The sequence below is a fragment of the Scleropages formosus genome, chromosome 19 (genome assembly GCF_900964775.1).
Source record: "Scleropages formosus chromosome 19, fSclFor1.1, whole genome shotgun sequence".
Taxonomy (NCBI): domain Eukaryota; kingdom Metazoa; phylum Chordata; class Actinopteri; order Osteoglossiformes; family Osteoglossidae; genus Scleropages; species Scleropages formosus.
The window spans coordinates 11,880,723-11,906,360 of NC_041824.1; the positions used below are offsets into that span (position 1 = coordinate 11,880,723).

Here is a 25,638-nt window from a genome sequence, read left to right on the forward strand (position 1 = left end):
TTTTAATGTTCGCATGAATGGAGGGAAGGAGGGAGGGGTTGGTTTTTAACCGCAGGTGTCTTCGTGTTACTTCAGCAAATAAATTGTGGTTGTGCTTCAAATGTGCACAGTTGTGTCATGTTTAGGTGTGTAAACGTCTTTTCACTTCGGAGACTTTGTGAAATGTGCTGTTTGAACCAGGGTCCCCCGAACTTGTGCATATATGTCATATTATAATACATCTGTTACACGAAGACTTGACACAACTTATTGTGCAGCAGTTTTAAGTCATACATGATGGAACGACTGCTGTATGACATGTCATGTAACGTAAATGCTTTTACATATATATATATATATATTATTAGGAAGGTTATTAGGAATCGTCGATGTTCGGATGAAGTTTTGGAGCTACTCGTGTGATGAACATTGGTTCATGGTGGAAAGCAACAGAGAAACTACGTTTAGAATCACGCGCCATCTTCATTCTAAGTCTCTCTTTCTTTTTCTTGTATTTCCTATAATAAGATGTACGTCGCGTTGGAGAAAAGCATCTGCTGAATGAATAAATGTAAATGAAAACTATATACATTCATTGTGCAAAGAATACTCTAGAAGGTGACGGATCATTCGGAAATTACATCTAGAAACAGTGGATGTATTTTTCTAAATCTGCCTGAGGTGGAAGTATGAAGGGAAAATGTACTAAACTTACTTAAAGTATAAACCTTTTGTTATAAATATAAACCTCGCCAGTTGTTAAAAAAAAGTCGCAGTTCTGTTGCAAATTGTGTTGTAATGCAGAATGCTTGTTTTTAAAAAAATACTGGTACTGATAATAATTATGCAATTATTGCACTTAGAATTTTGCCAAGGCTTATTTTCTGCTTCTCTAGTTTATAAAATCTTGGGAACACCTTTCAAAATGTATCTCAGGGATTTAACATTGAATGTTGACGTCAAAACACGTGTTAGTAGCAAGGTCAGGATTTTAAACAGACTAAAAAAATGCTGATTCCTGCAGTCTTCTCAATTTTCTCATCTTCTGAATTGCAGTGCTGAATGCAAACGATGTATTACACTGAAATATTACCTGTTTAATAATATACGTTTTTAGTAGTATTCACAATGAATACTTATTATGAATACATATATGTCATATGTTATCGAAAAGATGTATAGCTGTAAATTTAAATGGCACTTTTCTTCTTTTCAACTGTTCTCACGTGTTCAGGACAATTATATTTTATTTGAAATAGTGAGAAAATAAATAATAAGATTTAAAAATTATCATTTTTAAATAGTTTAAAATATTTAAAACTGACTGAGGCATATGAGACAAAAGCTTCAGTTGCTCGCTGCTGCATGAAATATGCATGTCGGGTACTTGGCCGTAAGCGCACGCGGCACACCCTCGTGCAGAGACGAGCCCGCCAAAAATACTCCTCATTTCGATATTACGCTGTTCTCCTTCTTTAGTCAATTTAATCCAAGCATACACCTGCTAATAAGCAGAATTTCTTAATTTGTTACATTATCCTTTTTATTTTCCCGACGTTCTTAATAAATACCAATAATTATATTCAATTAATTGTTTAATCAGTATAGGGGGTGCGGTGGCGCAGTGGGTTGGACCGCAGTCCTGCTGTCCGGTGGGTCTGGGGTTCGAGTCCCGCTTGGGGTACCTTGCGGCGGACTGGCGTCCCGTCCTGGGTGTGTCCCCTTCCCCCTCTGGCCTTACGCCCTGTGTTGCCGGGTAGGCTCCGGTTCCCCGTGACCCCATAAGGGACAAGCGGTTCTGAAAATGTGTGTGTGTGTGTGTGTGTGTGTGTGTGTGTGTGTGTGTGTGTGTGTGTGTGTTTAATCAGTTTTACAGTTTGATGTTGACTGAAGTAGTTCAGGCTGTTGGTGGTGCTGTCCTATTATCCACACACACACACACACACAATCTCTCTCTCTCACTGGCTGAAGCTGCTTGTCCCAAGCGGGTCATGGCCAGCCGGAGCCTAACCCGGCAACACAAGGCTGGAGGGGAGTTACAGAATATTCTGAATAAAAGTTAATAATACATTAGTACTTATAAATGACTTACTGCTTAAAATCAGAGGGGCGCAGTGGATTGGACCGGGTCCTGCTCTCCGGTGGGTCTGGGTTTCGAGTCCCACTTGGGGTGCCTTGTGACAGACTGGCGTCCTGTCCTGGGTGTGTCCCCTCCCCCTCCAGCCTTGCGCCCTGAGTTGCCGGGTTCGGCTCCGGTTCCCTGCGACCCCGTCTGGGACAAGCGGTTCAGACAGAGTGTGTGTGTGTGTGTGTGTGTGTGTGTGTGTGTGTGTGTGTGTGTGTGTGTGTGAAAATCAGGCCCTATGAGGTGGAGGTCCAGCAGGACAATTTGGCCAAAGCCTCACCTCAAACAGGGCCTCTCTGACACAGTTGTGTTATAACTATACTATGCAAATTAGCTGAGCCAGAGCCCCTTAAGATAAAGCTAAATAAAATTATACTGTCTGCATTCTATATGAAAAAAAAATACATGCCACTCTCCTATAAATATTTTTATAATGGCACAGGCCTCATCTGAGCTCTCGGAGGGCCTGCAGCACCATGTGGTAGCAGACTGTTGAGCTTCCTCACAGTCAGGTGCCCCTCCCTTTACCACTGTTTTGTTTTCAAATATTTCTTTCTTCTCAACGTGCACCTGTTGGGAGGAGCCTGTGCTGCACAACTCACGCTCAGCTCAAAGTCCTTCACTGAGCTGTAGTGACGGTAACAGTGCTGGTGAACTGTGGCAGAAGTGTTCCAGCATTTTCTTTTAATAAGGGGCCATACTTTTTTACCTTGTGTGATCCAAGGCTGGGGCCAGCCGTTCTGAATTAATTATTATTACACTAAGTTTGGGCCTTTGTCCAAGGCAACACACAATATTAGTTAAGCAACAATGACATACCTATTTTAATTGTTCCTATTCAGGGTGAGTATCTAGCAGGAGTGGGATTTGAACTGGAAGTAGATAGCAGCTGTAACCCTAACTCATTGCTTGTTGCCCCAAAAAGTGATCACTTTTTGCCGAGCATAGGTGAGGGTGTGTCTGGAGTAAAGTACATAAAAAGGGACGGTTTCCATATTCCACCCTTGGGCAGAAAAGACCATTAGTGGAGCGCAGGAGCTGGGTCGGACATGCCAACTTACTGCACAACAAGCTTTCCATGTGGATACATTGAGGAAGTCTCAAAGTCAGCTTTATTTTCCTCATGAAATTTCTTTTTTTAATACTTGAACATTTTCCAGATCACAAACTATTACAGAACGGTAACTTAAAAAAAAAAAAAAAAAATATATATATATATATATATATATTCATTTTATATTATTAATATATTAACTAATCTATTGCCAATTTTTTTGGCATAGCTGGTAGTGTAGTAGTTAGTGCTACTGCCTTTGGACCCCAAGGCTGCAGGTTCAATCCCCACCCGTAAGCAAGGTACTTACCCTCAATTGTACCAGTAAAATTACCCTGCTGTAAAAAATGAGTAAATGATTGTAAGCATGTAATAATGGTGACCTTAACATTCTAAGTTGCTTTGGAGAAATGCATCAGCTAAAAGTAAATGCTTCTTATGTTTATTTCAAACCTTCTTACAACCATTATACAGCTAGATAGTTCTCAACACAAGTCTGTGTTCTTTGTTACCCTACAAACTCCTGGCCAGGTTGATTTTTACTTTGGTTGTCAGCCAACACAAGCTATTCATCTAGGCAATTCTTGTCTGGACCTGTCAGAAATATAAATTACAGTAAATACATTTCTTGTATAATACTTTTTCACGCTGTCCGTGTGACAGATCCACAAGTGTCATGTTTGGCTCATCCAGACTTTGCCTGAAAAGGCTAAAGATTTCCACGTGTAATACATGTGCCTAACATGCTTAAAGATCTTGTGAATAATATGGACCAAATGTTACTCATTGACAGTAGATGCTTAAAGACTTGAAAAACATGGACAGCTGGTAGCGTAGTAGTTTGAACAACTGCCATTGGACAGGTTCGAGCCTCACCTCTGGCTGTAGTACCCTTGAACAAGGTACTTACCCTGAATTGCTCCAGTAAAAAAATTACCCAGCTGTATAAATGGGTAAATAATTTAACCTTAACAGTGTAAGTCGCTTTGGAGAAAAGCATCAGCTAAATGAATAAATGTAAATATAAAAATAGGTATGAGAACACAGCAGGTAAAATAATGTGTAGAATCAAATGGGACAGCTGTTGTTCTCACTTGTCTCATCAGATGATAGTAAATGTTTTACTCAGCCTAGTTTAATGGCTTTGATACTTGCATATGAGTTGTAAATGAGTTTTGAAAATAAAAGGTTGAATACCGCAGTATGAGGTCATGCATAATCATTCTGGTCATCCATTTTAGGCTCTGTATCATGTAACACTCTCAAGCTAAAGATGACTGCATCGAAAAAATATGACTTCACTTCTCACCAGGAATTTAGCACGCATTTAATATTACTAATAATCTTCTGCGGTGTCTATTAATTTTTTAAAAAGGTGGTTTTGGAAGTTGGGGATGCAGTGGCACAGTGGGTTGGACCAGGTCCTCCTCTCCGGGGGGTCTGGGGTTTGAGTCCTGCTTAAGGTGCCATGTGATGGACTGGCATCCTGTCCTGGGTGTGCCCCCTCACCCTCTAGCCTTTTGCCCTGTACTGCTGGGTTAGACTCTGGCTCCCTGTGACCCCATATGGGACAAATGGTTTCAGATGATGTGTATGATTCTGGATTTCTACAGTCACGCTTTATCAATGTTTGAAGGCATTTTGCAAGGAAGTTACTCTTCTTGTTATTGTTTAGTTCTGCATTTTCTCTGTGTGTGCTCCTCTGTCCATTTTTGGATAGTATTTATAGTGTCATAACAACATTACGGTGAAGCGATAGTGCTGGTGCTTCACAGCTCTCGATCTGCTCGTTCCGGCATAGGTTCGAGTTTAGTTCGGGGTGTGTGGAGTTTGCATTTTTCCCCAGTGTTTGCAACCTAAAGACAGGCACAGTAAAAGGCAGTGCAAAACAACTTCCGTGCCCTCTCTTTCCAGGAACACCACGCGAGTGGCCTCTGTGAGTCGAATTCAACTCAACAGCACTTAACCTCACTTTAACAACATTATCACATTAATAGTACAGGTGTCAGAGTTAAACTTGTATCAAAAAGGACCAAATGTGGAACTCTTGCTTGGGTGAAAATTTGGCAGAAAAAAGGGTGGAATTCATGTCTCTTTTGCTCCGTTTCGTGAAAGCATTAAAAGTCCTTATCCTATTTACAGTAATAATCCCTCTGCATGAGCCTGTAAGTGCCCTGGGGAGGAGGGAGTGGGTAGGTGTGTGGGATGATCAGACAAGGACTGTCTTCACACTGGGTGTGCCTGCCCTGTCAGCCAACACCCTCCTGCAGAATTTCGCTCCTGAACTGGCCCAGCTGCTGCCTTGGGAGCCACGACCTCTTCATTTTTCTTCATGACTTGTGGCTTGAGCCACCTCCCCCCACTAACCCCCAGCCAGCCTTTCCTCTGAGAGAAGGGCAAGCAACACTTCCCATGTCCTCAGTGGAAACTGAGACATTCCGAAGTCAAACAAACAGAATGGGCGTGGTTTTAACAAAGCAGCCTTTCACCTTGTTATCTTGGCAAGCATACTATTAAGTATGGCAACTTAGTGCATGTACATGTCTGCCTATCAGTTCCCTTAACTTCTCATAAACAAGTGGAAAACAGTGTGCATTCACTTATTTTCACTAACTGCTCGTCTGAACATGTTCACAGATATCCGCACCAAATTCTGCAAAGCACAGGGTATAAGGCAGATTAGGCACTGGACAGGGCACCAATCTATTACAGGGCATGCACACACATGCCAAAGGCAATTTAAAGACATAATTTCATCTACACCCTATGCCTTTGGACCCTAACATGACAGGCAGAGTGTGTTAAAGATCTGGTTGTTTTGTTGGATGAAAACCTCTCATTTGCATCTTATCTTGCTCCATTGAATAGGTTGTGCTTTCTTCAGCTGAGAAACATAGCGAAATTAAGGAGCTTTTTTTGTAGGCAAGATGCAGACAAATTGGTTCATGCTTTCATTCCAGGTAGGCTGGATTATTATAATGCTCTGTTATCGGACTATCCGTACCAGACTTCAGACAGACTACAGTAACTAGAGAATGCTGCTAACAGAATTGCTACAAGAACGAGGAAGTATGAGCATATAACACCGGTATTTAAATCCCTGCATTGGCTTCTAGTTAAGTTTAGAGTTGATTATAAAGTCTTACTTTTGATCTTTAAGGCAGTACACAGTATTGTTCCAGATTACTTTAGTGAGATTATTAATTCTTATGTTCCAGAGCGGAGTCGTGGCAAGCCAGAGCCTAACCCAGCAACACAGGGCACAAGACTGGAGGGGGAGGGGACACACCCAGGGCGGGACGCCAGACTGTCGCAAGGCACCCCAAGCAGGGCTCGAAACCCAGACCCACCAGAGAGCGGGACCTTGCCAAGACCGCGATGCCGCTGCACCGCCACGCCCCACATGTTCCAGAACCTTGTCTTCATTTATTGGATGCGGGTTACCTTAAAGTTGCCTTTCGTTTGGGAGTTTTTTGTTCCTTTCCTCCCTGGTCAGTAAGCTTACTTACAGCTTTAATAATTACATAGTTATTCTAATAATTTGATGTATACAGAATAAACCGTTTTATTGTATTATGCCTCTAATCTTTTGTTCAGTGCTGTCACTTTGTGAGAAGAGTGCTCTATTAAAGAATTGAATTGAATAATATAAAGCAATTTCTGGAGTACATGGTAAATGATTTTTTTTTTGTAACATATGCTGTGTAATTTTACACATGGCTAAAGGCTGCTAAGGAATTAGGAGTGGTACTGAGTGATTATAATCTGGCATTTACACTTATGCAGTGCATCCCAATATACAATTCTGTTTCAGGAAGATAAAACACCATATCTTGTTCTTTATTTGAAATACCAGACACATCCCCCACAGCTTATAAGCCAGGCCCGTGCTACTAAGGAATATTATTATTTTCTCTACACCCTGTGCTTAAACATGCTGATCGTTTCCTGTTTCAGTAACAAAGAACATGACAGGACATGAATGTTCCACATGCACATAGTACAGGAATGGTAAATCTATGAAACATCTGTTTAAGAAACTGTTGGATGTTTTTCTGAAGAACTGTGTTATGCAACATATATGCACATCCTTTTACACTCTGCATGGTATAACAAACATGCTGGGTGAATGATGATCTAAGATCTATGCTATTAAACTGGTAGTAGATGAGTATTGATGCTTCAGAATAATTATACTTTATAGGCATGTCCTTCTTTTTGGCTTACATCACTATCACAGCTTCACACACACAATGTCTACAACCGCTTGCTCGAGCAGGGTCGCTGCAAACCGGAGGCTAACCCGGCAACACAGGGTGCAAGGCCGGAGGAGGAGGGGACACACCCCGGATGGGATGACAGTCCCCCGCAAAGCACCCCAAGCAGGACTCGCACCCCAGACCCGCTACACAACATGCACAATACCAAACCCACTGCGCCACCACGCCCCCCTGGTCCTATCATAACTATCTCATTGAAATTATTCAGTGTTTCCACATTTTACCCTTATGCTTTGAACAACTGAAATAAATTACAGTGTTACTGGACCTTTGGACAATTATGTTCTCCTTGTCTCTGCCACACCCATGAGGCCTTGCTGTCAATCAAAGATGCTTGGTGTTTGTTAGTTAAAAGTGTCTAGAAGAAGTTTATGTATGTCTGCAAAAGAAATAGGCTGTCATGTAGGTGTACTCCTCTATTGTCATTTTTAATGACATTTAGCAACACCCTGAACTTTGGAATTAACGCATCCCCAAGACCTGTTTTCCAGGACAAGTAGGCACACATGTTGAGATGACTTTTCATGGAACCAGAGGAAGACTTGGCCGGTAAGGGAGCAGTGATTCTCCCTCTGGCATCAGTCTGCATGATTTTCCTTCTGCAAACTTCATTCGCTCCCAGGCTCCAGGTGAAACTGCTCTGAATAACTCCCCTGTGTCTCACCACTGACTAAAGCCAATTCAGTGCCACCTAGGTGGGGACACACCCACCCCTATGTCTCTCGGCAACAAGGTGCTGGGTGTGGCCATGCAAAAATTAAAAAGGGGAAAAAAAATAGAAGCTTTTTCCTTCAGAAGGAGCCAACTCCTCCTTACTGGCTGTTTCTCCAGTTTTGAAGAGAGTCAGATGTCTGCCAGTTTCCCATAAATCATTTTGCTGTGGTGCGAGTCCTTTTCTGCATACACCCCCTCCCAGCTCCACCAGCTCTTGCTGCAACATGCTCAGGAGGAGGGGTTCTCCACCTGCAGGACTGCAGGAGAGTCTGGCGTGTACAGACCTGGTACCTTGTTGTCGCTCTGTTTGACAACTGAGCATGGAGCATTTGCATGTCAGAGCTCTAATCTGTTTAGTGAAATCCAAAATTCCCAATCGCGTAAATAAAATAATGGCTGGATGAAAAACAACACACACAGCAGGTGTCCTCGCTGTCAGGGCCTAGGAACACATTTGGGATATGTTTGTTAATTACCAGGTGTTGTGTGCATTGAGATGATTTCCATTAGTTCATAGCACTACGTAACCCGACACAGGTGTTTCTCAGGGACTGTTTTATAGCATAATGGTGACTCAACTTCTGTTGCAGACAGAACGTATGAATGCATTTAATCATAACCTCTATCTCACCAGCCCCACCCGAATCCACCTATCTCCCAGACGAAACCAAAATAAGATTCTAGGCAAGAGACGTTCATGACTGAAAATTCGTATTTAAAAACTTAGCTGAACAGCTGTCTTTACTCTTAGTGTACACAGAAATGACCAAAAACATGTCATACAGGATATTCTGAGCCAATGAAATTAGTTTTTTTACAGTAATCTCTGAGAATACTCTTTGAGAAGTATGAACAGTGCTTAAAAAAAACAAAAATGCAAAAATCAAATGCTTATTTTAATTGCCCTTCATATTTTGTAACAATACCAATCCTAAACTTTGAGAGAACCAATCAGTCAATCGAAAAAAACATAATGGTGCAAACAAGTATGAGAGTAAATCCTGTGATTGATACAGGAAGCTGTGAAAATGTATGTTTATATTGCTTATAGAGGCAATGGAAAAGGCCTTTCCTTTAGTGTAAAGCATCAACCTGTAGAATAAAATTTCTTAAGAGAAAGATCTTTCACACACACTAAGGGTAATTTATAGTGACCAATTCACAATGCTTTTGGATGCGGGAGGAAATCTGAAAACCCCGAGGTAACCCTCATAAACACTGCCTCAGTGCCATACTTCAAAAGAAATAAGTAGATAAATTTGCATTTATTAATTTCGCCAACACTTTCCTTCTAAATAATTTGTGTGTCAGAGTGAAGAAAAGTTCATCCCACAACAGTGGTTAGATAGACACAGTTACTGATGACTGATAGTCTTACAAGTAGTCTTAGATTTAAGTATATGCATTGTACAAGTGGAAAAACGTAATTACAGCGAACAAATGAACGCAATAATGTTACATGTGTATTACACATAAGCACGGAAAGCTTCGAGGAAATACCTGATTTCCCCTTTAAGCTAGGCGTGAAGCAGTCACACAAAAATGTGACGCCCTTCTCTGAACGCTGCAGGAATTTAGCGCTGACACAAATACACCAAATGATAGGACCTGACTGCAAGAGGTTGTTATGAAGTGGTAAATCAATCTGTATGTATAAACATAGAAATATTTCCTGAGTAGGCCTGCAACTCAGATTTACTCAACAGTGAATGAAACGCATGTATGTACTAGTCTCTATTGTTAAAGAACAGTAAAGCGCCATAATAATAAGAACTGCCAGTGAGACAGGAGTGAAAAGTGAAAGGCTCGGGTTACACATTAATCATGTATTTATTTTGAGCAGTAAGATCAGAATCTCCAAAATACCAACCATTTTATTTTCCATCTCTTAAAATATATATTCAGAACAAGATCTGCAACCGAAATAATAAAGAAAGACTACAGAGAGCTGAACACGAAGAGCATTTCTCTACATGTTTAACTGCATGGAGGTTCATTGAACATGTAGCTCATGTGATTGCAAAGAGGGGACATTAGGTGCGGTTTGTCGCCACCTGTCGACAGACGCTGGGAGCCTGAAATAAATTGGTGAAAATGATTTACATAACGTCACGTAAAAACGGTAATGTTGAAAAACTAGGGTTTCTTCACGTGTGAAATACATTCTTTTATTCGTCTTTGAAGTTTAAAACCCCGAAGAAGTAGTCTGTATAAGAGAAATTCATACTGTTAAAGACACTATTATTCTTAGTTCCAGTATTATCGTAAGGCTCCTATAATCCTGCTGAACCAAATACCTGTCTGTCGTCACCGGTACTGTACCTACTGACATAACAACGAGTCGCACTTTTAAAACCAGTAACGTCGTTTTAACTTTGACCTTTGACATACCCTTTTCACCTTCTAAAAAAAAAAAAGGAAAAATTAAGCAGAACCCGGATTGCTGTAGAAAAACACTAAAGGCATGCAAATAAGTGTATTTGAAAAACACTTAATTTAGATGAATTTGTGAAGAATAGATACTAATAGCTAAATAGGGGTGTTTCGTGCGGTTGTCTTACTTACTGCAGCTCACACTCCTTAAAATTTTCTAAATTTTGAGACTGCAAGTTGCAGTATTAAAATTTAGAAAATTTTCATCAAGATAATTCATCTCGCTGTTGTAAAGGTTCATACATCGAATTCATACAGTAAAAAATTCTGCTGTATAAATCGTTGCAAAGTATGCAAGTGGCGCAGCGAGTAGTGCTGCTGTCTCAGCGCTTGGGTGGTGCGAGACGACGTGGGTTCGATCCATGCTCAGTCTGTGTGGAGTTTACATGTTCTTGTCTTGGCTGTGTGGGTTTCCTCCGGCTGCTCCGGTTTCCTCTCACAGTCCGAAGACGTGATGTTCAGGTTCCCTCCGTGTGTGAGTGACAGAGTGAGTGTGCGTGCTTCACTAATGTATGGATGAGTGACCCATTGTAAGTAGTGTAAGTCACCTTGGTGAATAAGCTGTGTGGGCTGATAACACTACACAAAGTTCATTAGAAGTCGCTTTGGAAAAAAAGCGTCTGCTAAATGAGTAAATTTAATGATACCAAATTACCAATCGCAACGGTGTAACTACAATAAAATCCAGCAGGGAGCGCCAGAAGACAATATAGATGTTCTGCAAATGGCTTGTGAAAAATTCTTATAACTGAACCGGGAATTTTTCTTGGAATGGAGTGAAAACGAAGAGGAAGTCTAATAGTCAATGGCACCGCGATAAAATTATAAACGACCGATTTGTATCATATTTATTTGAAATTGGATTTCAGCCTGTTATAAACACTTTCCCATTTTAGTTGCACTCGAAAAACCATTATAATATAACGTCCAGTCTTTAATCCTACTTCTTGTATTTTCTTAAATATCTTGCGAAAAACTGTGGTAAAATTAAATTTGTGAGCATATTCAAACCATCATCACCCAGAAAAGCAACAATTGCACACGTCGTATAAAACACAAACAAACACGACGTTGTTGTACTAATTTTTTTTGCAGGAACAGGCGCGTGTCAAGAGAACACGTCCCATGGATATTCCCGTTAAGTGAAAATGCATTCAAATCCGTAAGAAAACCGCATTTTTTCCCCTTGTTACTCTGTGAATCAACATACTCAGAGATGAGATGAAGAGAACCGATGCAAGCAATCCATCTTCGCCGTGGTGCCCCCTAGGGCGCTGGGATGAGGAAAAGACACAAAGCCGCCTTTTGTTCGCGCATTCACTGTGTGCGTCGTGTCATTTGCATCTCAAGCTATGACGCGCCGTTGGATCTGAGGGGAGGATGATCTACACCTCTCGGGATGCTCCACATCTACTGGGTGGGGTGGGGGGTGAGACGGATCAGCTTCTGAGAAGGTCGATCGCATTTTAAGCAGCCGTGCCCCCGGTGGTGCGTTTTCAATCACCGCCAACGGCGCACTCGTTACCCGTCGATCACGCACCGAGATGCTAGCTGGATGTTCCATGTTGAGCTATGAGCACCGCACCCGCGGTGGCTTTCCCTTTGCACAGGTGCGTTACCTGTAGGTCGCGCGCACGGGGTGGGGGGGCGCTCTCGGACCCCACGCCGGGGTGGTTTAAAGCGCCTTTCGAGGCGTTCGGCTGCGGGACGAAGTTCGACTTGGATGGAGTGGGGGGAAAGCCTCCGAAAGGCCAGGGAAGGAGAAAGAGAAGGAGAAGAGGAGACGGACACGGACACCCCCCTCCCCTGCTCCGTGCACGCGCCTCATGGGAGCCGCGCGACCACCTCGGTTTAGTGCCGCAATCCAGAGCCGATCTGTCATCGGAACCGGGTCTTTAGCGATCAACGCGAGTTTCTGACCGCCAAGGGGAACCTGACATTGAGCGCCGCTCCCGATGCGCGTTTGTTTCGTTGCGTGTCGCCGCTCTGCGAACGGGGTTCCTTTGTAGCGGAGACAACAAAAGAGCGTCTCGAAGCTCCAGATCGCGCCCTCTTCGCCACCACTCACTCAGTCTCAACACGATGGCTGTGGTCGGACGGGACGCCGAGGAGCCCCACCGGCCCGAGAACGGCTTCGTGTCGTCCGAAGCGACGGCGCTACCGAGGCTGCTGCCCCTCGTCGACGGCTCTGTGCTGCCCTTCCTCGGCGGGTTCGGCAGGTACCAGAAGCAGCTCATCGCGCTCACATGGGTCCCGGCTCTCTTCATCGGCTTCAGCCAGTTCTCCGATTATTTCCTCCTGGCTCAGCCCGGGAACGCCTGTCTGCACACGGCTGCGAGCAGCTCCAACTGGACCAGCTCTTTCTCCCTTAATGTGACCAACACCAGCAGCACGCCGGTTCCGATCGGACACAGCGAGCCGCCGGGCGCCCTGAACGGCACCGGTAGCGGACAGTCACAGTGTCCCTGTACGCGCGGCCCTCTGGAGCTGCACTCGGGTCTCTCTGAAAACGTGGTCACCAAGGTAAGACCAGTTTATGTAACGTTCGTTATCGGAACGGCACCATCAGGTCCGCGTTCTGCTGCTGCACTGTCACACCTGGGGGGGTTACGACACAGACGCCGGAATCTCGCGGCACCGTAAGCTGACACATCCGACATCGTCGTACATTTCCGACACTGCTGTGTATTATTTACTAATTGTCAAATCAGCCTGCTGTGCTGCTTGATCTATTTTGTTGCATCTGACTGCATTTACTTATCGATTCACTGTAAGTGCTTCGGTCACGGACGCTACTGCAGTAACGGGAGTGGGGCTCGAACACGCAGCCTTCTGGTTACCACTCAGTTTTGCATAATTTGACTAATTTGAGCCAATTAGAATGCCAAACTGTTATCACTGTCTCCACTTGACTTGTCATAGCAATGTTGTCGGCTCCACTGTGTTAATCTCTTGGAAAATAAAATGAAGGTAGTTACACAATGTCACAGTGAAGAAGCCCGATGTGGAAAAGTGATGGGGAAGCACGGTGGCACAGAGAGTAGCGCTGCTGTGGATCCTGCTCAGTGAGTCTCCGTGGAGTTTCCATGTTCTCCCCATGTCTGCATGGGTTTCCTCTGGGTGCTCTGGTTTCCTCCCACAGCCAAAAGACATGCTGTTCAGGTTCCCCCATAGTGTGTGAGTGACGGAGAATGTATTCTACTGATGTATGGATGAGTGACCCAGTGTAAGTGGTGTATCTAGCAGTGTAAGTCACCTTGGCAAATAAGGTGTGTGGGCTGAAAACACTACATAGAGTTCATTGGAAGTCCCTTTGGAGAAAAGCATCTGCTAAATAAATGTAAATGATGGAAGCTTGCTAAGTGTTTTTTGTTGATTCTGTCACTCTCATAGAGCATTGAAAACATTCCACTGGTTGACTGATGAGCAGGAGGCCTGAATCCTCTATTCCATTTCCACTTTTCTGACACTTTTCTCCAAAGCGACTTACAATTATTTACCCATTTAGACAGCTGGGTAATTTGACTTGAGCAATTTAGTGTAAGTACCTTGCTCAAGGGCGCTATAGCTGAGATTCAAACCTGTGACCTTTGGGTCTAAAGGCAGCAGCTCTGACTCCTGTACTACCAGCTGTCCCACTAGTCCCATGGGAATGGAGTCCAAAAGCTTGGACTCCTAGTGGAACTGCAGCAACTGTTTACCGAGGCACTCCTGTTGGTCTTCGGAACAGGATCTTTAAACAAACTTCCTTTCTAAGAAAATTTCCTGCACACCTTGGAAAACGCAGGACTGAGCTGCACTGAAGTGTGTGAGGCAAATCTTGAACGAGTCAGTTATAAGGGTCTCTTGAAGATAAGTTGCTAACAGCGAATATATATTTATATATAATATATACACACACACACACACATCAAACTTCTTATTCTGAATGACACAAAACTCCTGTCATTTTCCCTGCAGTGTATTAATTTCTTCAAAAAGTCTGTTGGGAAAGACCCCAACTGACACACACTTCTCAAAATAGGTTTACCGTTTCGGTCCCCGCAGCTCAAAGCTCAAAGTTGATAATGAATTTCAAAATACTTGTAGATGAACTAGATCAGAACGTGTAGAAAGTTCATTTAATAACTAGATATGTAAAATATACATGGAATAAGCAGAATTGTCCTGTGAATTTCGTGTAAAAACAGGGCTGGGGCCTAAGAGCAAAAGGTGTGTTACTGACTCCAAAAAAGCGGTCCTGTTTTGACCGTGAGCATGTTTGCCCAAGCCCTTGTCAAACACGGATAATGCGCCCTGTTCGCAGCTCGCCCGTCATGCTGCCTTCACTCTGCAGTTTCAAATCCTCAGCCTGCCAGGCTGCTGTTCATGCATGGGTTTGTCTTTTATATTACCCTAGAGCATAATTTAGAAATGTAGCCCTCTTTATTATTATTGATATTTGTGACCAATTGGAGACATCTGGAAGTGCTATGTCAATGCTGATGTCAGGACAAAGGTGGAAGAATGCCATGTAACCTAACTTTGCCCTGTAATTTTCCTTCTTATTGTGTGATGCATGAGAGCTTGAAGAACACTATAGACTAGCCTCATGTTCACACATTTACTTATTCATTTTTAAAACGTTTCTCTTCTGATGGCATACTTTCCTTGACCTGTTTGAGCAAAACTTTTGCAAGCTTAGCTGTTAATAACACGGCCCTGACCTTCCTAGGAAGGCATCACCGATTTAACTCTACCAGTGTAGCTGAGCTGGTGTTTTCTCTACTGCCCACAATAAATACAGTTACATTATTTATTACTGTTCTGTTCCAACCAGAGTAGAGTGGATTGCTTATCAGAGTAGAATTCCTCTCTCAGATTTTTTTTTTTTCTTCCCTCTTGTTATGTGCTTGAGAAGATGCTGTGTGCTCATTAAAAACATGCATGCTCTTTGAAACGTGAATATGCCATGTAAACATTCGGCACACCAAAAGTAGCACTGCTCCGTGGGTTGCTTTGCACTCTAGAAAAATGTTTTATGAATATGCATGTGAGGGCAGTTTAGGTAGGAACCTGTTCTTGATGTGTACGTGCCAGTGCTTTCTGCCAGTCCAAAGCCATATTTCATATCTACAGTGCTGGATAAAGCACTGTGTACCTTCTTAACAGCTGCTCATGCAGCCCGTGCTTCTCTTTACTGCCTTCATAGATAAACTAATCCCTGAACCGCGCTGCCTCCTTTGTTACCTATTGGGGAGGCAGCTTTTGTAATGGATAGGTCCAAGTCACTCACTGTTTGCATAAACTCACGGCTAAAGTGGATTGTAGTTAGGGTGCGACTAGTTGTGTCATACTTGCGTCTTTGTTTTCTGGGTGTTATATGGTGCTACGGTAAGGAAAACTTACTTTACGCATAACGCACACATCCAAGCAGATACATGCTTTTCAAATATAAGGACTTTTTTTTTTTTTTTTTTTAAATTGGTGTCTGACTTCTGATTACAGTCATTTTTGTTAACGCATTAACTCTTTCATTTCAGCTTACTTACAAAGAAGTTCAGCAGGTAGCATCGTGGCCCCACAGGTTGAGGAATGTGGGCTCTATCCCAGCTTTCTGAGCAGGATTCACACATATTCCCTGTGTTCGCTTGGGCTTCCTCTGGGTACTCTGGTGTCATCGTTTCCTAAAAATACTGAGGTTGAAATTCCTTCAGGAGTTCTTGCAGAAAGTGCTTGGTAATAATTAGCTTTGTAACTGCATGAAAAGCTCCAGAAGTCATATGGCCTCCTTTTATGTGCCCTGTATATTTGGTGAAGTCAGGGTGTGCAGTTTGCTGGCCCTCTTGGAAGAGGTGCGTGGTGCTAAGGGCTGCTCTGATACGTTTCAAGCTTCCTGTTGACTTTTGGAGAGCCGAGTTAAAAGGAACAGGCCTAATGAAGAGGAACGAGGTCCAACATTTCAGCAATGATGACCCTCACTTATTCAAAACCTGCCCTTGGAGCCAGTGGAGGAATTGTCATGGATTTAAAAAAATTTTTAGAGTATTTTTAGTTATAATATCTGCGGGTTTCTGGTGATGTGGTATAAAACAGAGTATATCTACTCATGTGAAAACCATTCCATAATTGAAAATTATTTTGGTTGATGGACATCTACCGCAAGCTTCTCGTTAAGCAATATAGTTTTGTGTGTGGATATAAATGTAATCTTAACATTATTCTTTAAGTGGATTTAAAGGGTCCATAAGTAAGACCTAAAGTATATTGCAAGGTAATTCTATATACAGTATATCCTATATATATATATCACAGTGGCAGCTTTAAAATTAGAAACTCCCGATACAGAAGGCATCGTCGTTGTTGCCATTGAGTCAAACCTGACCCATAGCGACCACTGTGTGGTTTTCGTGGCAAGGAAGGAACAGAAGAGGGTTGCCAGTGCCGTCTTCTGTATGTTAGGGGAGGCACACTCGAACCCCATACCTGCCAAACATTACAGTTACATTACATGTATTTATTTAGCAGTTTTTTTTCTCCAGAGTGATGTGCATCTCATAGAAAGTACAATTTGTGCATTGCATTAGGAGAAAGGGAGACACAACCGCAGGCGTGTGATTTTTAAACAGCGAGGTACCGGACAAACCTGCCGAGTCACCATATTCCCCACAGAAAACGTCGATCCTGCAAATATTATTCAAAGTTTACCCAACTCATTCTGTCTTCTTACAGCAAAGAAATAGTTTGGTAGAGTCACAAGTGGCTGACTTCACACAGAAACACACCCTTGCACAGGAGAATGTTTGATGAGTTTGGATGGCAGTGTGGACTATCTCCAGACCCTTTTGTCCTCTGAGGATACCAAAAGTTACCCGAGACATGTTCAGGCTGATGGATGTGAGGCCGTCTAGAGTGCACCACTTCAACCGGTCTTCAAGAGCTGCCCGCACTTCTTATGGAAGTACCATAGTAGCTGTTCCACTGCTTATGTCCAGTTTCCATGATGGTTCATTTCAATAATGGCCTCATCAAACGAGCACAGTAACATGGGCTAGCATAATGCGGTCATTTACTGCTTGCTGTTGTCAGAAGTGCTTCTAAAAGCTATGAAGGAGATATGGACCTTTATAAACATGAAGGAAACAAGCTCCTTGGCGAATACCAAACAGTTTGAAATAGTTATAAGATAAATGGTCTAAATATCGTAATAGCTTACAGACAGTAATATCTATGGTAGTCCTGACATTTTCAGCACCGAATTATTAAACTATGATGGCAAAGTATGCAGTTTGTACATTCAATTTAATGCCAATTTGAATGCTGTGTGTGTCCTTGAAAATGTGACATTTTTGATTTGTCTGACTGGACTGAAATGGACCTGTGATTGCCAGAGGTTACTCTCCTCTCTCTGTGTCTGGAGACACATGTCTTGAGTAAATCTTTATACATCACATTAGAAATTTTCCTGCTGGAACCCTGAGGGATAGTTCTCCCACTGTCATTACCAGGGAAAGGAGATCATCTCCAATCCAGAGTCACTGGAGCTAAGCAATTTCTCTTTTTTTATTTATTTTTTTTTTTGTTCTAAAGCTGCCTGTCCTGTCGTCCATGTACAGAAAAAGGTTCGGGGAAAATGTCTCGCTGGATTTTTGGGACAGAAAAAACTTTCCAAGGTCCTTCAATCTTGATACGTAGAGAGAAGATATGTAATCTTGCAGTTGCACATTTGGAAATAAACTTTATGTATCCTTTGTTATTAACCATACTTGCTTTTTTGTACCCAGAGTGTTTAATACATTGCTTCAGTAATACGAGAACATAGCTGTACCAGTGGAAAAGCTCAGCTGATGACTTTGTTACGGAATTCAGTACAGTATCTGGAGTTCCTTTAATCTCATAGAGCCCAGCCTTCAGGATGCCTCTAGGATATGTTTGTAATGCTGACTGCAGAGGGTAAGGCATTAAGCCGGTTCAAGGGTCCCCAGTCCACAAGATGCTGCCCATCATGGTGACTGCTCAGTGTACCGAGTACCAGTCAGCCACCACAGTGGAATTCAGGCTGCATGCATCACTGCTGAACACAGCGATAAAGTTCACAGAATTTCCATTTAAAGTGCCATTTAAAGTAAGGTACTGATACAGTCCGGTGAGGGTGGCTTGGCAGTTGCTTTGCTGGCATGCATGTATATATATCTCTCTTCCTCTCTCTTGCTGCCACATAGGATTCGCAGGTTTCACTGCCTGTTCTGCTTGATCTGAGCCCCCCATCAACAGTGGTGATGTAAAGCTGTCACCCTGGAATAGAACAGTGTTGAGGGGGCTCCGCTGTTAACCTCTGCAATCTTTTCCGGGTGACGTAATGCACAGCCACTGTTCATTGTGATCGCTGACACGGGGTTTGATTCCAGAAATCGCAGAAAAGATGGACGGACTAAATGTTGCTTTTCCTAGTTCTTCCTCAAATTCTATCTACAAAGGGTATAATTCACGTAAGCTTAAACTTGCCCTTCTCATCATCAACCAGTGACAGTTTTTTATTTTTATTTTTATTTTTATTTTCCTCCTCCTCCCCCTTTCTTTCTTCAAATGATGCCATCTTGGGGAGTTCAGTATAACAGAGTCCAGTCCAGATGTCCCATTTCCATGACAACGATCAAACTTCAAAAGCAGCCCTCACCCCCAGAGTTGGCCCCAGCCTGTTACCGCTCCCAGATCCGTGATTAGGCCTGTCCACTCAACCGCCACTCACCCCAGACAGCTGGGGTCACAGCAGGAGCCCAAGAGCAAAGCTGCCAGGGAGATTGTCATCATCACCACTGGGACATTGGGCTTATTTTGCTCTGCGATTAAAGTGTCCGTTTTGTTAATGGCTGAGGGTAAAGTTTCGGACTAGGTAGTCACATAAATTGTTTGCAAGCACAGGAAATGTTTGCTCAATATATATCCTGTTATTTTGTGTAATTGACTGTGTGAATTTGTTTGCCTGCCTTGTATGCAAGTTGTGTTCCTGTCCATGGGGATGAAAAGCCCAGTAACAGATGACTGTTAATGACACAACAGATGGAGAAGACATTTCATTGTTCAGAGATCTATACAGTGATTCCAGTCACAAATACCCATGGGCCTCTTGCTTTTTATGAAATCATACATAATTAGATTTAAGGAAAAGTGACTGGTGTGATACTAGCTTTCGCGGTTGTAAAGTGGTGGTAGAGTGCAGTCAGCTGCCAAGTAGTGCTGGTTACACCAGACCCTCTGACCTTTGTCCACATGGATGGTGGCTTCATAAGTGCAACGTAATTTTGCCATCTGTGTAAGGTGTATATCTATGTGGAAACGTGTTATAGTTTTGTGGACTGAAGTAATCTTTAAAAAAAGTTAATCAATTACATTTTCGGATATTTGCCAGAATTCCGAAAAATCTATATGAGTGCGGAAAAGTTTTAACTCGATTATGTTCAACTTGTGGGAACTCCTTGAAGATAAAGGGAGAGGGGGTCCAGATCTCAGATTAAGTCTAGTTTCTTGTTTGTTCTGTGTCTTATGAATTTTAATAGTTTTTTTTTTTTTTTTTTTTTTTGGCCTGGATGTAATGATACGTAACTGAAGTTCCCTAATTATTATACTGGAAATTTTGAGTTGGCCATTGCCCAATGATGTGGTATTGGGATTACACTAAAGCTTGTTTTTTCAAATTTAGGAATGTACTTTTCAGTAGGCATGTAAGAGTTTCTCAGTCTTGCTGTCACATCATAAGCACTGAAGTGTTTACTCAAGGTTATTTAAAATAACCCAGTTTGTCAAAACATGCGAAGGGTCATATTTTGTATTGGTTTGACCTCTGAAAAAAGCAAACCTTCTCTTTTTTCCCTGCAGTGGAAACTGGTATGCGATTCTGCATGGAAAGTCCACATTGCAAAGTTTTCTCTATTGGTCGGTTCCATTTTTGGATACTTGGTGATGGGCATCCTTGCTGACTGGTAAGCATCTCCTGATTTCTGGTCCCATACCAGGACATGGTAGTTCTGAAGTGATTGCACCACTTTCATCAGTGTTCTTTATTCATTCGTTGTGGTATTTAATATCTGAACCTATTGCTCCCCATTATGTTGTGTATATAATACCAGTCAACTGTTTAAGTGCACATGTAGTTTTTTCACAAAGCATTCACTTCACAATTCTCACTACGAAGTCATCTGACATGATTTTTCCAGATGTTTACTTTTGTTGTACTTCCTTGTGGGTTGCTTTACTTTCACTCTTCTTTCCAGTTCATCCCCTACAAGTGTTGTCCAGGTGTACTCAAACATTTGACTAGAAATGTTGTACTCTATACTTCCACGGCAGTATTAACTTTGTTAAATCCAAGTTACCACCAGAATAGTCAAACCATTGGTTAAATTAGAATGTTTCCTCATAGTCCATATGGGATGTTGACATTTACATGATGAACCAATGGATTTTAACATTTATTCTCCGCATGTTCTCCATGTCACAGGCTTGGACGTCACCCCGTCCTCATCATCTCCCTCCTGTTCATGCTGGTCTTCGGGTTGACAGTGGCCTTCTCCATCAATGTGACCATGTTCAGCACTCTCCGCTTTTTTGAGGGCTTCTGCATGGCTGGAATCACACTTTCCTTGTATGTAATGAGTAAGTAACCTCCAGCTTCCAATTGACTCTGTGTACAGAATATACACAAAATAAGGTCAAAGAGCATCCACTTGAAGCTTTTTCCATTTGAAAGCAGTTTTGTGTATTGTTTTAACCTTTAACCTTCCACTGTATTCCTGGTGGTATTCAGCAATCACTTTGTACATGGTTTTTTTTTTTTTTTTATTTATTTAAAGCTTAGAGCAGTACAAAAGCTGAATATAAGAAGCTTTATCACGGAGTGTATACCAATTATAGGCCTGTCGCATGAGTTTGACAACTAGAAAATGAGGGGTGATGGATGTGAGAAGCATATTTAGTGTTTCTAATGTTACATTGTTTAATTTTGTTACTGGCTCTTGGATTTATCATTGTGTAAAGTAAGGAAAATTAGCAGATCAGTAAGAGGTTTATTTATGCTGGGTTTTCATTAGCTCTTCAAATATTTAGACTGGCCTATCTGATCTGTCTGAAGAACAAATGTGGTCAACATGGAAAATTTTGCTTATATTTCGTACGGGACAACTCCTCTTTGCAATGACTCACTACCCAGGTTGGAGCTGGAAGCCTACGGATGAACAGCATATGCTCACTGCTGTCTGCGTAGTTCTCATCGCAGTGGCCACTTGGCCATTGCGCTGCGTTCTCCTCGTGGGGGGTGTTGCGCTGTGATACTCAGATGTGTGGAACAGCTCCTCTGTGGATATCTCATTCTTCTCACCTCAGGGAAGGAGAGCTTGTTGCTGAAATGTGTGCAAAACAAACAGCAAGCTGCCGCCAAGCATGATGGCTTTTACAACAATGACATGTTCACAAAGCTAGGAAAATCTTTTGACTATGGTGTTTTCACACTGGATTTTTTTATTTTTTTTTTTGCACAATGTACCATAGAAGACTGTAGGCATAAGAATACTGGTATAAGCAAAGGTAAAGTTTCACTTGCTTTTTGGTCTCTTCTCTTTGGTTTTTCCATTCCGTGAAAGCTTTGTGAGAAGATTTCAGTGGAGCAGCTCAGAAGACTCTCTGGAGGTCCTATGTTGTGGTGGTTAGTTGACATGTCTTCCTGCCCTGTAATGTTGCATTTTGGCATAAATCATTTTCATGCTGAGTCAGGAAATCTCACCATCTGCCGTGTGCCAAATACCTTTTCCCTAATGAGTGTGCACATTTTGCCCGTGGGACTGATTTCCTGAAATTACAATGATCTTAACTGTTACGACAGCACATGCCTAAAAGCCCATCTCCTTGGAGGTGATGTTTCAAAAGTTGACAACTAGCTTATGATATCCTGTTTAAACCTCTCAGGTTGCCATCAATATGTAGCATTTGGCTCACATTCAAGGCATTCAGATGATGGGCTTATGGTGTCCTTGTCATTTTTAACGTACCCTATATTACGGATCACTTTTTCACCTGGAGTCTTCATGCACTTTGGAGGTCCTGAAAGAGTAGCTGTTGTCCCTCATCTAGCAGAACGTGTGTGTGTGTTATGTTAGCATTTTGTTAATTCCTAAGATGTGCAGGTGGCTTCCGTAGGGGTCCAGTCTTCAGTTTTGGCTGAAGGATGATGTTTTGTGTCAAGTTACATAACTGAGACCTGCACTGTGTTGGTGACTGCACATTACCTCCCTCTCTAGTATGCAGCTTCTCCACACCTTTGTGAGCCTTTCTGGAGAAAGGCTTCGTTTTTCTGTTCCCTGCCAACCGAGGGTCTTACCACTGATTTTCATAGAAACTAATCTGGGGACTACAGCAGTTAAATCATAATGAAACGGCATTTAAACGCTAATGATTTATCACTTGGTTGTGCAAATTCTTACCATGGAGGTTAGTCAGCGCTTGTGCAGCGCTGCTAGTGACTTATTCACAGCTGACCCCTGACAGGACACACCAAGGAATCAGTCACACCATTTTAGAGATGATTTTGAAAATATAGATAGTAGCACAGGAAAATCATGGGACTGCAACTTCAACAGTCGCTTCTGTGTAGGAATCATAATCTCCATGTTTTCAGATCTCTCAGATGAGCTGTTAAGCAAAAGATGTTGGGCATGGCCCTTGGACATTTTGTAGGTAACAGGAAACTCACATTGTCTCATTCTCTTAATATACAGCACATTGTGTAGGATTTCTGGAAAAAAGTCTCCAAAATCTTAAATGATTTCTAAATGTCAAAAGCTGTATTTTCTAGACTCAGTAAGAAGTGTTTATGCTTTTTCTCAGAAATATGCTCAGATATGTTCTGCCCAGGATAATTACTGGAGCTGTTTGTAGAGATTAAAAGTACTTAAGGCAGGTTAATGACTGCAGTAGAAACTTGCTATATTGGTATGTGCCCCAGTGGTTGATCGTCCTCCGGATGGACTACTGTCCCACCTGGGCAGGGCTGGTGTCACGGAGATAACTTCCCCACTCCTGCACATCACTCAGTATTTTTCCATTTGCTGTCTCCGTGACATTCCTGCAAGTGTCACCGAATCCCTGTGCCCTAAGCGAGCCTCCTTTTACACTGAGATGAAGCGGACTGTTCACTTGATTGTGAATCAGGATTCCTACAGGGCAGTGGGCCACTTGATGTCCATAGATGTTTCTAAATATTCTGAGGTCCGCACAGTCACGCCATGCTTTTGATTTTTAATGTGTGTAGGTTTGTTCCCAGGCTCACTTAGTTGCCCAACAAAATTTTATTTATTTACAATGTACCACATTGACATGTAAACTGTTATGTAAGATTCTGCACTCTGCTAAGACTGTTGATTCTAGTCTGAGACTTAAAAATTGAAAGAAAGGCCTCCGTTTGAGAACTACTTGAGGGCCTCTGTGATGCACAAAGATGGCCTTGGCCCCAGAAAGCCAGTTGTGCTTGGCAGCGGTGATACTGTGACATGTTCCCTCCTTTGTCCCTGTGTTGACGGTCTTCACTGACGACATCTCTTGAGTCTTTAAGTCTTATAAAAAGCACAGACTTGAAATATTTATTTCTCAGTACAGTTTTCAGGTCTTTGCGTGTAATCCATGCTAAATCACCCGCAGTGCAATGTTTCATTTTGAGAGTTTTTTCAAACTTTGTTGAAATGTGCTTCGCAAGAATGTTACGCTTATGATGGAGTCTATATGTGTGTTTAAAACAGTCCTGAAATTTAAGAAAGCTCGTGGTTTATAATAAATGTCATGATCTGAAGAGCAGAAAGGACTTGGCAGGGGCTTGGGTTGGCTTTTTGAAGCCATCATGTCCAATAAATTTAACACAATATGAAGAAAAGAGGCAATATTCCTCCATGTGAGACTCTCTGGAAAGTACTCTGGTGGCACATGGAGAGATGGTTGCTTTCACACATTGCAGTGTTTATTCTGACAGTCTGAGTATCTTTTGCACCTCCGTAGTCGCACTGTCGGCGTTATTCCAGTGTGACGCTTGTGTTGGGATCCAACCCCATGGCAGTCTGTTCTTCAAGTGACGCCGCACCAGCATAACAATAACGTGATGTTCACATGAGTCTCACACTATTGTGCTCTTCATCACTCACTCATCACTATCAAATTACAATAAATGCAATCTCAGCTGGAGCAGCTGGTAATCCCAAGCACCGACATGGTTCTCAACAGAATGCGCTTCCTGAATTGTTGGACTTGTGGACCCCTCAAGCAGCATGTCCCTACTGTACCTCACAATCCACCTCTCTCCCCGCCTGTTCTTTAGTGTTTGGCTAAGTGATATCAATTCTTTTTGCCTTTCACGGAGTGGTGACAAGGTTCAGACACACCGTCAGGTGGAGAGCGGGCAGATCATTACCATTATTGTCTTGCAACTCGCTGTAGATCTACATGCAAAGCATCTTACAATTTCACCAACTTATACAGCTGATTATTTTACTATAGCCGTTCAGGTTAAGTGCCTGGCTGAATTGTTCAAATTGTGATGCCCTTACATGTTCCCATCAAATTTTTCCTTGCAGCCCAAGTTGGCAGGGCTGACATGTGACTGTTGGACAACAGGCCTTCAGTGTACAGTGTAAACTGCACAGCAGGACTTGCGGCATTACTTAACCGGCAACCTTCTGATTATAAGTCTGCCTTGCTTTCCACTGTCCTACCTGCTGGCCTAGATCCCACACTCCTCTTCTTGCCTCAGCTTGTGCCTTGTGTCTCTGATGAAAGGACATGTCTTTTCAGTGCGGTACTCCTGGCTGCTGTGCTGCTGCTAATCATCTCCCTGTCTGAGCTGCTGTTGATGGGCTGTCGGAGCACCTTTTTCGGATTTTGAGTGTCTTGTTTGTGCATTTTACCTGTGCATTCAGGGAAGTGACCAAGTGCCTTCTGTCGTCCGTGCTCAGTCATGGATTTTTGACCATGAATAGAAGCGATTGCATACTTGCCTCTGGTTTTGAGACCTTGGTATTGTGAGAATGAGGTGCCAGGAA

General features: G+C 42.5%; 1 protein-coding gene across 1 annotated transcript in view; it reads left to right on the top strand.

Moving 5' to 3' along the window:
• The first annotated feature begins 11,561 nt into the window (after positions 1-11,561).
• The window catches only part of slc22a23 (solute carrier family 22 member 23), a 31,729-nt gene continuing 17,652 nt past the window's right edge, over positions 11,562-25,638 (top strand). The window contains exons 1-3 of the mRNA XM_029246450.1: positions 11,562-13,108; positions 20,441-20,544; positions 21,063-21,217. Of these exons, the coding sequence (XP_029102283.1) occupies positions 12,668-13,108; positions 20,441-20,544; positions 21,063-21,217 (700 nt within the window). The 5' untranslated portion in view covers positions 11,562-12,667. The remainder of the gene's footprint in view (positions 13,109-20,440; positions 20,545-21,062; positions 21,218-25,638) is intronic.